Below are 16,268 nucleotides of genomic sequence, written 5' to 3' on the forward strand. Positions count from 1 at the left end.
AATTTTTTTTTTCACATGACCCTTCTCTTGTACTGTAAACCCTGTAGCAACCCTGTGTTTATAAATGTGGATATCAACTTTACGACTTCAGCAGGGCTAACAGGCCAGAAGTTTGAGGATTTGCTGACCACCACGGACGAGCTCACTCTCCCTGCCTGTTTCATTACACTACGATCAGAGCCGGCTGCAGACAATGATCAGCTGGGGGGAAACCTGATTTACACAATTTGATGCTATATTACGCAAAAAGGCACGAGGAGCCCTTAGCTGTGGTATATTGGCCATATAACACAAACCCCAGAGGTGCCTTATTGCTATTATAAAATGGTTACCAACCAAAATAAATATTTTGTCATACCCGTGGTCTGATATACCACGGCTGTCAGCCAAATAAGAATTCAGGGTTCGAACCACCCAGTTTATAATTATATACAAATATATGCAACAAATCTTCCACCAACAGGTTTCTGTGCCAATGCACCACACACAACCAATAATCAACACAACTGCATACCGATTACCGACTTCGAGCGCTTATCATAATGGTTTGCGTTTTCGACAACACAATCAAGTAGCGAATATAAAAAAATAAAAAAATGAAAATGCATCTCTCCCTACTCAGCATCGATGGTTTGGTTTGACAATCTCCAAATGTCATTACTATTTTGGGTGTTTCTCTTTTCATTAATCGAATGGCAGTTGCACAGTTTGAATGCTGGAATTATATTAAAGTGGAATGGATGAACATGTACAGACAGCCTACAGGAGACTTTTTAAGTAGTATAATCAGATTAAAATATTGTGACTAGTTGTGTTTATGCCACACACAAATGGTAATACATTTAAAAAGTTAAATGACAAATATTTAGGCTATATTGAAGCGTTAGGGTCTAGGTCGAGGAATGGCTGCTCGTGTTTAGCTTTCTTGAATAACTGGGCCTGCTGGGAGCATAGGCCCGTGGCCAGGGCGACTTGGGAGAATGATGATCGGCAACAGACAGCGCATCAGTATCAGAAGTAAAAATACAGCCAGACTGGCCTGCTACTGTGCCTTTACGTAAACTGTTGAGAGTAGACCCACTACTGATCCAAATGGAATGAATGGAATCAAATATTCAAATAACAGGGCTTTTGCGCCATTATTCAAATGACATTTTCACTGCAGTTTACAGCCTTGAGTAGAATTGTGATCACGAGAAAAAAATTATGCAATTATTCATTGGATTGTGGTGTTGTAGGCTAATCTAGGTAGGATCATTTTATTGTCCCTAAAACAAGATCAATAGGGGAGCTTTTTGAGCTGCGTGTCTTCACTGTTCTTTCATGTGCAATGAAGCACCTGGCCTCCACTGCCTATCAGCTATTCCTCTATCTTGTAGATTTATATAGAAAATTGTGACTAGTTTCAGGAAACTAGGCGTAAGTCACGCTTCACTACTTCACAGGACAGTCATTTGAACGAAACCTTTTTTTTAAATTAAAATGTGTTTTTTGGCAGAATTGCCTTCTGGAACATGTGAACTTTCATGTTCCTTAATAACAAACTTGTGTGCCATCTGTAAATATGAATACAATTGTTAAATTACGAGCCTAGTTGGTTTAGCCATGGAAAAAATACCGAAATCTTACTCCAAGCCATGACTGGCTAAGATAATGAGTGGGCTGGACATGCCGATAGAGGAGTTCGGATTGGTCTGCCATGTAGCACGCTTCGGTTTATAATATGAGCTGGTCAGTATGTGTTGTTAATACTTTCTAACACAGCTTTTTTTGAAAGATATCACGTAGTAGAACTGCATAAGTGTTGCTCTTCACTCTCTGAAGGACTGAGTTTTGAAATAGTGAAATTCGAGTATGATAGCTAAGGAGATGGAGAAAGGAGAAAATTCTGGTGTTTGACTGCAAATATGCAGATGGAGTCAAAAAGAGAACACACAGAAGGCTTCGGATTACATTTTCAAACTATGGACAACCACGACATTCGTGACAGAGAGGGAGAAGCATCCATCCATGTATACGGGAAAGAGAGTCTAGATAGATGGATAGTCTACATTTTCAGATAGTTCACATTATTCATTTTGTCAGAAAGTATTTTTCATTTCAAGTAAAAGAGTACTGTTAACAAACTAGCTAAAGTTAATAGTTTGGCTAGCTAGCTAACGTTATGTGAATGATCTGTGTAGTAATATTATTCATATCTCAGAGCCATTTGGATTTCTAGTTTAACCCTAATGTTAGCTAGCTAACATTGAACCTGTTTGGTTAGCTACCTTCAGATTCATGCAGGGTAGTAATGTTATGAGTTGGGATTATGGTTCATTGTTTAGCTAGCTAGCTACATGTCTAAACAAAAGACTGCACCATGCAAGTAACTATTTCAATAGAATGTTTATGTTGTCACCGCAACAACTTTCGATAGATATAGCTGGTAAATTTGCTCTGGCTATCTACACCGATTTCGGGGCACTCGTCAGTGTGCCAGAGCGCAGAATAACTGACGAATTTACGAACGCTCAACACACGTTGAATATGGTTGGTGTCAGATAACTTTGGCAAAAAAAAGCATATATACATTATTGCCAGCAGCACAGTTGCAGTCACCAATGTTCTGGATAACATAAAAACAGCCTAACCAGCTCTGTTAGAGCGAGTAAAATGGTCAGAGTTAGCTGTTCTCTCATTTGTGTCTGGAAGTAGCTAGACTGCTGTTAGGTCAGAATGCTCGGATCAATCCTACTTTTCAGCCAGAGCGTTCAATGTGCGCTCTGAACGCTCAGAGAACGAAACGCTCTGTATTTTTCGAATGGCCAATCTGGCAACGCTCTGAGTTTTACGAACACCCAGAGCACACTCAGCCACTCCAGATTAAATTTCCAAACACATCCGTAGTATAAACCAGCCTTGAAAAACTTTGGTTGTTTAGTACACAGCCTCACATGTGAATCCTTAAAGAGATGGGTGGGGCTAAAGCTTAAAAGAGTGTGAACGATGCTGAATGGGTGTAGCCAAAGAAGGGCTCTCCTCCAGTAGTAGTACCAAAACATTCAAGGGCTATTTTCTCAAAAGTGAGGTTACAAGTTTATTAACTCTCAAAGCAGAATTACTTTCTCATTGTTCCTCAACTGTAGTGTATGATATACAATTTTATAGCTGAGTCTCGTTTATCCAATATAAAAAACACTATTTCCAATTTTGCTACATAAAGACCGAATCGAGCCGGTCGGTCACAATTGAATTCTTTTATGTTTGGTATGATTAACCAATTACAGGTCTAGACACACAATCCAACTACCACTATTGTCACTATAAATAAAGAGCAGGATAGACAGTCGACTGGTAGATTATATTGACCGGTGGTATAGTAAGCGTGCTGAAAAGCGTGGTGCATAAGGGAAGTACAAAAACACCTTGATAGGGGAGGCACATGCAAGCAGATGAGGACGTTATATATTTCAAACTGTCCCTAATGAATAAGAACTTGCTGTAGGACATCACACCTTCATCTCCGTCATCTCCAAAGGGGTAGAAGAGCGCCACGGCCACGTTGACTAGAACGGCTAGGTAGAAAGAGATGCTTCCCCACAGAGAGATGTGCCGAGAGAACCAGAACAGAGCCAGGTTATCTATAGAGACACGGGACAATTGGTTAATGTCCCTGTATCACAATGTAGCCATTATTTCACCACCAGAATTGTTAATCAGTGAAATACTTTGTATCTTACTGCGTATCTTCTTCTGCCAGCGCATCTCATTATAGAGGTCGTCAAACTGTGTGAAGAAGTCGTTGACCTTGCTGCCCTGGTCATCCCTCTCGGTTGTAGTGAACACGCGCGTCTTGGACTCCTCTGTCAGGTACTCACAGATGTTGGGCACTGGAAACACTATCTGCTCCATGGTGCGGTCATGACGCACAATCTGAGGAAAGAACATGATATGATACCCCTAAGACCAAAAACAAAAGTAGCTGTACTTTCAGGGGTATATCTAATATCTAATTGAAATGCCTTCCAGGTGGCTTCCTCACGAAGCTGGTTTAGACAATGCCAAAAGTGTGCAAAGCTGTCATCAAGGCAAAGGGTAGCAACTTTGAAGAAACTATGTGATTCCATGTGTTATTTCATTGTTTTGATGTCTTCACTAATATTCTACAATGTAGAAAATAGTAAAAATAAAGAAAAACCCTTGAATGAGTAGCTGTGTGCAAACTTTTGACTGGTACTGTATATTTAAACAATCAGGCCCGAGGAGGTGTGGAATATGGCCAATATACCATGGCTAAGGACTGCTCTTACGCACGGCGCAATGCAGTTTGCCTGGATACAGCCCATGGCCATATACCACAAACCCCAGAGCAAAAGTGCAGAAGAGGCCTGTAGCTTTCCATCGAGCAAAATTGGATGATTTGGTGTCATTACAACCAAAAACTGGTTGAAATAAAAATCATGACGTAATTTCAACCAGTTTTACCCAGTTTTTGCCACTGGGTTGAGATAATAGGATGATGTGATTGGATGAAGACTGTCTGGGCGAGGTCTACCTCTATCTGAGCGGTGTGGTTGGCATAGTAACCAAGGGCGTCGTCTCCCTCCGTGTCATCGTTCAGCAGCAGCCCCGCCGCTGGCGGCCTCAAGCTCTGCTGCAGGAACTTGCTGTGTCTGGCTAGCTGGAACACACAAAGTACAGCCAATCAGTCAACACTCAGTACTTCCACTATTACAGCTCTGTCATCGATAATAAAATGTGGAATGGGTTTGTTACCCAATCCATTTCAACACCTAATTTGTTTGTAACTTCTAAACATTCACATTTTAGTCATTTAGCAAATGCTGAGGGGGTGCGAGAGGGGGGGGGGGGGGGGGGGGGTGCTGTGGGATTATTTAAGATACTATTTGAAGAGGTAGGGTTTCAGATGTTTTTCGATGATGGGCAGGAGCTGGTTCCACCATTGGGGTGCCAGGACAGAAAAGAGCTTTGACTGGGCTGAGCAGAAGCTGCCCTCTCATAGGTGTGGGAAGGCAAAGAGACCAGAGGTGGCAGAATGGAGTACTCAGGTTGGGGTGTAGGGTTTTAGCATAGCCTGTAATAAGTATATTGAGAGGATATGTGTGTGTGTGTGTGTGTGTGTGTGTGTGTGTGTGTGTGTGTGTGTATGGGCATGCTACTGCGGGAGAGTAACAAAGACAGTCTGATTGTCAAGGATAGACACATGAGGTGTAGAGAGACAGTCCTTACAATGAAACAGACCAGATCATTGCCATTCAGTGAGGTATTCTGATGTCAATCACCAAGCAGAGACATCATTCCCCAAACCATCTGCTCAATACCAAGTCTGTTGATGACAATGTACTACTTTTCCTCTCTATCCAGTGATGAATGTCTGCCTGCCTATACCTCTTTCTGTGGTGATAAACATCATCGAGGGAGACAAATGATGCACATGTCAGCAGACTTTCTTCTTCCATCAGGTGAGATGGGGGTGATTCTCAGCTGACTATTTCAGACAGCACACAGCAAACTGGGAACATTCCCAGAACATAAGCTAAGATCCCCATTAAGTTCTAGATGGGGTTTTATCTAACATTAGGATAATATCTTGAAAACACACACATATGTACAGTGCAATCGGAAAGAATTCAGACCCCTTCACTTTTTCCACATTTTGTAACAGCCTTATTCTAAAATGGAATGAATAAAATGTTTGAATGAATGCACCAATTTGTAAGTCGCTCTGGATAAGAGCGTCTGCTAAATGACTTAAATGTAAAAGTTTTTCCTCCTCAATCTACACACAATAACCCAAAATGACAAAGCAAAAAAAGGTTTAGACATGTTTGCAAATGTGTTACAAAAAAAATATATACATTTACATAAGTATTCAGACACTTTGCTATGAGACTCGAAATTGAGCTCAGGTGCATCCTGTTTTCATTGATCATCCTTGATGTTTCTACAACTTGATTGGAGTCCACCTGTGGTATATTCAATTGACTGAACATAACTTGGAAAGGCACCTGTCTATTTAAGGTCCCACAGTTGACAGTGCATGTCAGAGCAAAAACCAAGCCATAAGGTTAAAGGAATTGTTTGCAGAGCTCTGAGACAGGATTGTGTCGAGGCACAGATTTGGGGAAGGGTACCAAAACATTTCTGCAGCATTGAAGGTCCCCAATAACACAGTGGCCTCCACTCTTAAATGGAAAAAGGTTGGAACCACCAAGACTCTTCCTATAGCTGGCCCGCCCAGCCAAACAGAGCAAACGGGGGGAAAGGGACTTGGTCAGGGAGGTGACCAAGAACCCAATGGTCACTCTGGCAGAGCTCCAGAGTTCCTCTCTAGAGATGGGAGAAACTTCCAGAAGGACAAACATCTCTGCAGCACTCCTTTATAGTACAGTGGCCAGAGGGAATTCAATCCTCAGTAAAAAGGCACATGACAAGTCGCTTGGAGTTTGCTAAAAAGGCACCTTAAAGGATTCTCAGACCCTGAGAAACAAGTTTCTCTGGTCTGATGAAACCAAGATTGAACTCTTTGGCCTGAATGCCAAGTGTCACATCTGGAGGAAACCTGGAAACATCATTAAGGTGAAGCATGGTAGTGGCAGCTTCAAGCTGTGGGGATGTTTTTCAGCGGCAGGGACTGGGAGACTAGTCATGGGTTGAGGGAAAGATGAACGGAGCAAAGTACAGAGAGATAGTTGATGAAAACCTACTCCAGAGCACTCAGGACCTCAGACTGGGGTGAATATTCACCTTCCAACAGGACAATGACGCTAAGCACACAGCCAAGACAACACAGGAGTGACTTCGGGACAAGTCTCTGAATATCCTCGAGTGGCCCAGCCAGAGCAAGGACTTGAACCCGATTGAACATCTCTGGAGAGTCCTGAAAATAGGTGTGCAGCGATGCTCCCCATCCAACTTGACAGAGCTTGAGAGGATCTGCAGAGAAGTATGGGAGAAACTCCACAAATGCAGGCGTGCCAAGCTTGTAGCCTCTTATCCAATATTTCTATTTTAACGAGGCAGGTCAGTTAAGAGCAAATTCTTATTTACAATGATGGCCTACCGGGGAACAGTGGGTTAACTGCTTTGTTCAGGGGCAGAACGACAGATTTTTACCTTGTCAGCTCGGGTATTCGATCCAGCAACCTTTCGGTTACTGGCTCAGCGCTCTAACCACTAGAGTACCTGCCGCCCCAAGAAGACTCAAGGCTGTAATCGCTTCCGAATATGCTTCAACAAAGTCTCTGACTTCTTGTAATATTTTTGTTTTGTTTCTAAGATTTCAAAAAACCTGTTTTTGTTTTGTCATTATGTGTGTAACTTGATGACAATTTTATTTTTCATCCATTTTAGAATAAGGATGAAACATAACAAAATGTAGAAAAAGTAAATGGGTCTGAATACTTTCCAAATTCACTATTTATTTATCTATGTATGTACAGTACCAGTGGTTGAGAGAATGCTAAGTGTGTGCAAAGCTGTCATCAAGGCAAAGGGTGGCTACTTTGAATAATCTCAAATATAAAATATATGTTGATTTGTTTAACACTTTTTTGGTTACCACATGATTCCATGTGTTATTTCATAGTTTTGATGTATTCACTATTATTCTACAATGTACAATGCTTTAGAAGCTTCTGATAGGCTAATTTACGTCATTTGAGTCAATTGGAGGTGTACTTGTGGATGTATTTCAAGGCCTACCTTCAAACTCAGTGCCTCTTTGCTTGACACCATGGGAAAATCAAAAGAAATCAGACAAGACCTCAGGAAAAAAATTGTAGACCACCACAAGTCTGGTTCATCCTTGGGAGCAATTTCCAAATGCCTGAAGGTACCACATTCATCTGTACAAACAATAGTTTGCAAGAATAAACACCATGGGACCACGCATCTGTCTTACCGCTCAGGAAGGAGATGTGTTCTGTCTCCTAGATATGAATGTACCTTGGTGCGAAAAGTGCAAATCAATCCCAGAACAACAGCAAAGGACCTTGTGAAGATGCTGGAGGAAACAGGTTCAAAAGTATCTTCATCCACAGTAAAATGAGTCCTATATCGACATAACCTGAAAGGCCGCACAGCAAGGAAGAAGCCACTGCTCTAAAACCGTCATAAAAAAGCCAGACTACAGTTTGCAACTGCACATGGGGACAAAGATTGTACTTTTTGGAGAAATGTCCTCTGGTCTGATGAAACAAAAGTAGAACTGTTTGGCCATAATGACCATCGTTATGTTTGGAGGAAAAAGGGGGAGGCTTGCAAGCCGAAGAACACCATCCCAACCGTGAAGCACAGGGGTGGCAGCATCATGTTATAGGGGTGCTTTGCTGCAGGAGGGGCTGGTGCACTTCACAAAATAGATGGCATCATGAGGCAGGAAAATGTGGATATATTGAAGCAACATCTCAAGAAATCAGTCAGGGAGTTAAAGCTTGGTCACAAATGGGTCTTGCAAATGGACAATGACCCCAAGCATACTTCCAAAGTTGTAGCAAATTGGCTAAAAGACAACAAAGTCAAGGAAGCCTACAAACCTGACTCAGTTACACCAGCTCTGTCAGGAGCAATGGGCCAAAATTCACCCAACTTATTGTGGGTGGGAAGCTTGTGGAAGGCTACCTGAAACATTTGACCCAAGTTAAACAATTTAAAGGCAATGCTACCAAAATCTAATTAAGTGCATGTAAACTTCTGACCCACTGGGAATGTGATGAAAGAAATATAAGCTGAAATAAATCATTCTCTCTACTATTATTCTGACATTTCACATTCTTAAAATAAAGTGGTGATCCTAACTGACCTAAGACAGGGAATTTTTACTAGGCTTAAATGTCAGGAATTGTGAAAAACTGAGTTTAAATGTATTTGGCTAAGGTGTATGTAAACTTCCGACTTCAACTGTACACACTGGTGGGAAAAAAACAATTTAATCCATTTTAGAATAAGTTCGTAAAGAACCAAAAATGTGGAAAAAAGCCAAGGCGTCTGAATACTATATACACACACAGGGCATTCGGAAAGTACTTTTTTTACATTGTGGGAACTTTCACATCACCAATTTTGGTTTGCTGGGCAGATGCTCAGAAGTGTGGTGACTTTTACTGTTAAACATGAGCAATAGCTAAAAGGGAATGCTTGGGTTATGTGTGTTATGTGTGTGTATATGAATGCTTGATGCAGGTGTGTGGTATGTAATGTATGTTAATTTGCACATGTGGGGTTACATGATGGGGTTGAGTGTGTGTGTGCAAACTTCTGTATGTGCTCATGTGTGTTTGTGTTATTTTGGAAGTGCAAACAGCCAGCCCCAGAGAGCTCGGTGGTCATGATGAAACCAGTCCGTTGGTGGGACAGAAATACCCTGTCTGACACTCAGCTCTATTTTGGGTGAAAGAGAAGTGAAAACCCGCTAGACCTGGTCTGTCTGACTCAACACAGGAACCGTTTCTTCCATTGAAAGTTACATCCATTATCACCTGCTGAAATCACATAAAACAAGCCTATATAAACACACCTACAGACATGAATCATTAGACTCACCTGGCGGTGGAGTAAGAGTGTGACACATAGGCGAATGATACAATATGTGAATTACAGTCTTTTTCTGTGCCACTGACTTTGCCTTTGTCATTGGGCCCTTATTAAAGTATTAATATGCAGGTGCACAAATTCTCTCCCACACACACACTAAATCATGCTTGTTATAACACACATGTCATGGGGTTACCTGGTGGGCCAGGATGTAGATGTTGTGTCCTACGTCTTTTGGTTTGATCTGGTCTCCTATAGAGTTCTCCTCAGCTTCACTCTCCAGCCCCTGGGCATACGCCTCCTTCATCACATCCACCTGGAACACACACGTTGTCAGTAAGGTGTATATTTGTGTGTGTTAGTGTGTGTGTGAATTCCCTTACCAGCTCCATGGGCCTCATCTTGTAAAGGATCTTCTCGGCGTTCTCGCTGTCATGGCGACTCTCCATGATTGCCAGCAGCAGCTTGGAGGCGTTGTTCTAGCACAGAGAGACCACGACACATGACCATCACATCCTAACCCACTCCACAATCTGTTACCCGGCGGAAACTGACTTCAAAATCAGTACTATACGAAGGCAGAGACCCACCTGTGTTGAGACCCACCTGTTAAGCTAAAAAAATAAACAAAAGTTTGGGGTCACTTAGAAATGTCCTTGTTTAAAAAAAAATAAAAAAATAAAAATTGTCCATTGAAATAACATAAAATTGATCAGAAAAACAGTGTAGACATTGTTAATGTTGTAAATTACTATTGTAGCTAAAAACAGCTGATTTTTTATGGAATATCTACATAGGCGTACAGAGGCCCATTATCAGTAACCATCACTCCTGTGTTCCAATGGCACGTTGTGTTAGCTAATCCAAAAAAAGCTGCTAGCTTGCTAGCTAAAGAGCCAAGAACTTGAGAGGAACATATATCTTCCTCAACGAGGACTTGGGGACATTACAGCACGTGGGGACATTACTTACATCCGCTATGACAGGCTCATTGTCCACCCTCCCTCCCAGAAGAGCCAAGCCTATGGGTTCGTAGCTTCAACCCCGCAGCACACACCAATTGATTAATACTGCTGAATGTATATTTTTTTCTCTTGCTTTGTTTGCTCTTTTCAGTATTATGTCTATCTCTGATAAGCTACCCAGGAAAGGGATGAAAATATCCCAAACTAATATATGTAGCCTTAGAAATAAGGTTCATGAAATCAATAACTTGCTAACATCAGATAACGTTCATATATTAGCCATTTCTGAGACTCACTTAGATCATTAATTTGATGATACATCAGTAGCAATACAATGATATAACATCTATAGAAGAGACATAAATGCTTATGGGGGAGGTGTTGATGTATATATTCAGAGCCATATCCATGTAATGCTTAGAGAATATCTTATGTCAAGTGTTATTGAAGTGTTGTGGTTGCAGGTTCACTTGGCACATCTAAAGCCTTTTCTTTTGGGGTGTTGCTATAGGCCACCAAGTGCTAACCGTCAGTATCTAAATAATATGTGCGAAATGCTTGATAGTCTATGTGATGTAAACAGAGAGGTCTACTTTCATGGGGACCTGAATATTGACTGGTTTTCATCAAGCTGTCTGCTCAAGAGGAAGCTTCTCACTGTAACCAGTGCCTGTAATCTGGTTCAGGTTATTAATCAACCTACCAGGGTGTTTACAAACACTACAGGAACAAGATCATCCACATGTATCGATCACATTTTTACTAATGCTGTAGAACTTTGTTCTAAAGCTGTATCTGTACCCATTGGGTGCAGTGATCACAATATAGTGGCTATATCCAGGAAAGCCAAAGTTCCAACAGATGGGCCTAAAATAGTATACAAGAGATCATACAAAATATTTTGCTGTGACTCTTATGTGGATGATGTTAAAAATATTTGTTGGTCTGATGTGATTAGCAAGGAGCATCCAGACGCTGCACTTGATGAATTTATGAAATTGCTTGTTCCAATTATTGATAAACACGCACCTGTTAAGAAACTGACTGTTAGAACTGTTAAGGCTCCATGGATTGACGAGGAACTGAAAAACTGTATGGTTGAAAGAGATGTGGCAAAAGGAGTGGCTAATAAGTCTGACTGCACATCTGACTGGCTTACTTACTGCAAATTTAGAAATGATGTGACTAAACTCAACAACAAAAAATAAGAAACTTTATTATGAAGCCAAGATCAATGATATAAAGAATGATGGAAAAAACTTTGGAGAACTTTAAATGAAATTATGGGCAGAAAGATAAATTTAACTCCATCTTTCATCGAATCAGATGGCTTATTAATCACAAAAACATTTGATGTTGCCAATTATTTTAATTATTATTTCTTTGGCAAAGTGGGCAAACATTGTCAGGAAATGCCAAAAACGAACAGTGAGCAATTGCATTCATACATTAAAAAATACAAATAATGAAAGAAAAGCATTGCAAGTTTGAATTTTGTAAAGTTAGTGTGGGAGAGGTGGAAAAAGTATTGTTATCAATCAATAATGACAAACCTCCTGGCATTTACAACTTAGATGGAAAGCTCCTAGGATGGTAGCTGACTCTATAGCCACTCCTATCTGTCATATTTTTAATCTGAGCCTAGAGGAAAGTCTTTGTCCTCAGGCCTGGAGGGAAGCCAAAGTAATTCCGCTACCCAAGAGTGGTAAAGCGGCCTTTACTGGTTCTAACAGTAGACCTATAAGCTTGCTGACAGCTCTTTGCTGTCAACTGTTGGAAAAAATTGTGTTTGACCAAATACAATGCTATTTCTCTGGAAACAAATGAACAACAGACTTTCAGCATGCTTATAGAGAAGGGCACTCAACACGTACTGCATTAACACAAATGACTGATGATTGGTTGAAAGTTACATATAATAAGAAGATTGTGGGAGCTGTACTGTTAGATTTCAGTGCAGCCTTAATATTATTAACCATAACCTGTTGTTGAAAAAAAAACGTATGTGCTACTTGTGTGCTTTTCAACCTCTGCCATAATGTGGATTCAGAGTCATCTATCTAATAGCACCCAAAGGGTTTTCTTTAATGGAAGCTTCTCTAATGTCAAACATGTAAAGTGTGGTGTACCGCAGGGCAGCTCTCTAGGCCCTCTACCTCTTTTCTATTTTTACCAATGACCTGCCACTGGCATTAAACAAAGCAGTTGTGTCCATGTATGCTGATGATTCAACCATATACGCATCAGCAACCACAGCTAATGAAGTCACTGAAACCCTTATAGAGTTGCAGTCTGTTTTGGAATGGGTGGCCAGTAATAAACTGGTCCTGAACATCTAAAACTAAGAGCATTGTATTTGGTACAAATCATTCCTTAAGTGCTAGACCTCAGCTGAATCTAGTTATGAAGGGTGTGGCTGTTGAACAAGTTGAGACTAAATGACCTGGCATTACCTTAGATTGTAAACTGTCATGGTCAAAACATATAGATTCAATGGTTGTAAAGATGTGGAGAAGTCTAGCCGTAATAAAGAGATGCTCTGCTTTTTTGACAACACACTCCAAAAAGCAAGTTCTGCAGGCTCTAGTTCTGTCTAATCTTTATTATTGTCCAGTCGTGTGGTCCAGTGCTGCAAGGAAAGACCTAGTTAAGCTGCAGCTGGCCCAGAACAGAGCGGCACGTTTTGATCTTAATTGTAATCAGAGGGCTGATATAAATACTATGCATGCCAGTCTCTCTTGGCTAAGAGATGAGGAGAGACTGACTGCAACACTTCTTTTTTTTTTTTATTAATTTGTTGAAAATACCAGTGTTTGCATAGTCAACTTACACACAGCTCCGACACAGGCACTTATCCCACCATACATGCCAACAGGGGTCTTCTCACAAGCCCCACATCCAGAACAAATTCAAGAAAGCGTACAGTATTATATAGAGCCCTTATTGCATGGAACTTCCTTCCATCTCATATTGCTAAAATAAACTGCAAACCTGGTTTAAAAAAACAGATAAAGCAACACCTCACGGCACAACGCCTCTCCCCTATTTGACCTAGATAGTTTGTGTGTATGCACTGGTATGTAGGCTACATGTGCCTTTTAATTTTATTAATGTAGTCCTTGAGCTGTTCTTGTTTCATGTTTTGTGTGGACCCCAGGAAGAGTAGCTAATGGGGATCCTAATAAAATACCAAATATCAAAATCACTAGCCTGCTTTCCAGTGGAGTGGATGTGTGGTCGAAGTCTGGTTATAAGGGTCTCTTTTACAAGCTTAAAAGTATAAACATTCAACATTGGCCATGCTGTCAATCCAGCATGACTTCTGCCTCATTCAAAACAACTGGAAACTGGGAAATCTCAGACTTCAGAGAGTTCAAGACAACTGGGAACTCAGGGGGAAAAAACAAGCTCTGACTGGTAAAATACATTTTGATTGGTCATCCAATACGGAATTCCAAGTCGGGGAATTCTGTCCTCTTTCTAGAGCTACGACCTGAAGATCACTGACTTAATGATTCTACCTTGTTTTTTACCCCCCCCCCCCCCCGAGTTCCCAATTGTCTTGAACGCACCATAAATCCAGAGAATGCCAGACTTTGAAGTCAAATCTGGATGGCAGAATCTGCCTACGAATGACCGCCGCACAGCACAACGATGTGAGTCCAAAAATGTATTGTATGCTGCTGCATGAATGATGTAATATGCCAGGGAGATATGTATACCATAGCTAAGAAAGTAATACTAAGTGTATGTTGTATAAAAAGCTGTTAGTAGCCCATGTGCCTCACCGTAATAATTTGGTACCTTTCCCCCTAATAACTTAGCCTACTGCGCTGACTTAGTGGTGTTTGAGAGAAATGTCATCATCGAATATGGTAAGAGCTTTCATTGTCTGCTTATATGCCCCCTTCATTTATCCTACGTTTCTGACTTGGTGTACAGGGAGAATACTGTAAGAACGGCCCATGTTCTGAATTCTGTCGCTGTACATTTCAAAAGGGCTGAACAAATAATTATATTGACTACGTCTGTCCTAGCTCACTCAGCAATGTCTTAATCGAAATTACAGATTGCCTCTTATCCGCTCGTCGTCCCCTTTTGCCATATAGTTTGAACGTCTCCATTGTCAGTAGAAACCACATTTGTTTAAGCAAGTCAGCCATATCAGCTGTCTTCTTAAAAGGCAGTAAATGTGATTGCCAGACAATGCTCCGCTGATAGCCAGGTGTTGCAGTAGTAAGGTATTGGGACTGCTGTTCGGACTCTGCTGTTGGGACAGCTTTAGGCTCTAACAGTTTGTGGGCACCATTATAGTGCAATTAATGTATTGTTTAGTGGCTTTTCTGGCATTTATCAACATTTTTGGGGGGAGTTTGCCCCACCAAAATGTACATGCTAAAATCACCACTGCACTGAGGAAAGACATTCTTCTGAGTGCATTCTTCCCTCACATCTCAGCAGATATCACCTCGTAAGGCCATAACACAAGGACAAATGGGTCTTTTAACAAGAAACTGACTCTGAAATGATTGCCATTGATAGTGATAACATCGTGTGTGTAGTATGAATGGCCCACTAATATAGGGCTAGATGGGATAACCTATACAGTATTCATCTAGGTATAATGATCAATTTTCTGCTGCTTATCCAGCTGTTGATATAGGGCTCTCGTAGGGAAGGGGGGGGGGGGGGTGAATGTGTATGGAGAGGCATGCTAACCTTGAGTTCCAGCACCAGGTCCATTCGATTCTTCCCCAAGGGGTTGATGGAGTTGACTATCAGAGCTATGATGATATCGATTCCGTTGGACTCGTGCTTGGCTATACAGGACTGGGACAACAAGAGGTTAGTTAGTGAGCGGAAAACACTTTAAAATGAGAACAACTTTCCTTTGGAGGTATAATAGTGGAACTAAAATTGGCAAGATTTAAATAGGTAGTTCAAATGACAACACCCAACACCCTCAACAATAAGCTAAAACTTCAAAAAAAGTGAACTATCCCTTTAATTAAGATGTTTTAGAATCAATTAGACAATACTGTTGTCAGTCTAGCAGTATCGTAGGCCAATTGTGTAACATCCCAACCACTTTATAAATTGATATGATTCACATCTTAATGAACAACCCCACATATTTGCTGTCAATGGTTTTCATGGCTACGCTTGAACCACAAAATCAAATGCATCTTCGATGGTAAAGTAAGCACAGCAACATTATAGTTTTCTGGTGTAACCGGTGGGTGACCCCAGGCCAAGAGGTAATCCTTGTGGTACGACGATGACATATCGTATAATTTGGGTTTCCTAGTCTCAGGCAGGGATACCTCACCACGAGAACGTGATTCCACCTCCGCTACACTGGCACAGTTTTGGGGTGACCTGGTAGGTAGTGGTGATCCCCTACCTGGTTCTCTGGGCAAGGCCCCTGGCAGTACTCTGTGATTGTCTCCAGGGTCTGCCGGACAAGGTCCACGTTGCCCTCATTGATGTAGAGGCCCAGCAGGCCCAGGCCTCCCGTGGTGCTACCACACATGATGTCCAGGAACTGCAGAGTCTCACACACTAGGTTGTAGTTAGTCTTGTTGTTCTGGTTCCGCAGGAAGTTCTGGATTCAGGGAGGAACCAGGAGGGGAAGAATGGTGGTTAATATTCATAGGATACTAGTATGACATCCTATCTGAGTGTGAGCACAACTGATCTGGGTTTATAGCAGGGTGTGTCAAAATAAAAGTAATGCTTTTCAGAATAAAACCGTGAGACAGATAT

The 16,268-nt window shown here is 41.3% G+C and overlaps 1 protein-coding gene across 2 annotated transcripts in view; it reads right to left on the minus strand.

Moving 5' to 3' along the window:
- The window catches only part of LOC129862331 (inositol 1,4,5-trisphosphate receptor type 2-like), a 154,569-nt gene that overhangs the window by 40,250 nt on the left and 98,051 nt on the right, over positions 1-16,268 (minus strand). For both annotated transcript variants that reach the window (XM_055933852.1, XM_055933853.1), the window contains exons 42-48: positions 15,907-16,107; positions 15,222-15,332; positions 9,921-10,016; positions 9,734-9,853; positions 4,538-4,663; positions 3,723-3,915; positions 3,498-3,623 (exon numbers count right to left, since the gene is read on the minus strand). In XM_055933852.1, the coding sequence (XP_055789827.1) occupies positions 3,498-3,623; positions 3,723-3,915; positions 4,538-4,663; positions 9,734-9,853; positions 9,921-10,016; positions 15,222-15,332; positions 15,907-16,107 (973 nt within the window). The remainder of the gene's footprint in view (positions 1-3,497; positions 3,624-3,722; positions 3,916-4,537; positions 4,664-9,733; positions 9,854-9,920; positions 10,017-15,221; positions 15,333-15,906; positions 16,108-16,268) is intronic.

This window comes from Salvelinus fontinalis, chromosome 9, assembly GCF_029448725.1.
Source record: "Salvelinus fontinalis isolate EN_2023a chromosome 9, ASM2944872v1, whole genome shotgun sequence".
Taxonomy (NCBI): domain Eukaryota; kingdom Metazoa; phylum Chordata; class Actinopteri; order Salmoniformes; family Salmonidae; genus Salvelinus; species Salvelinus fontinalis.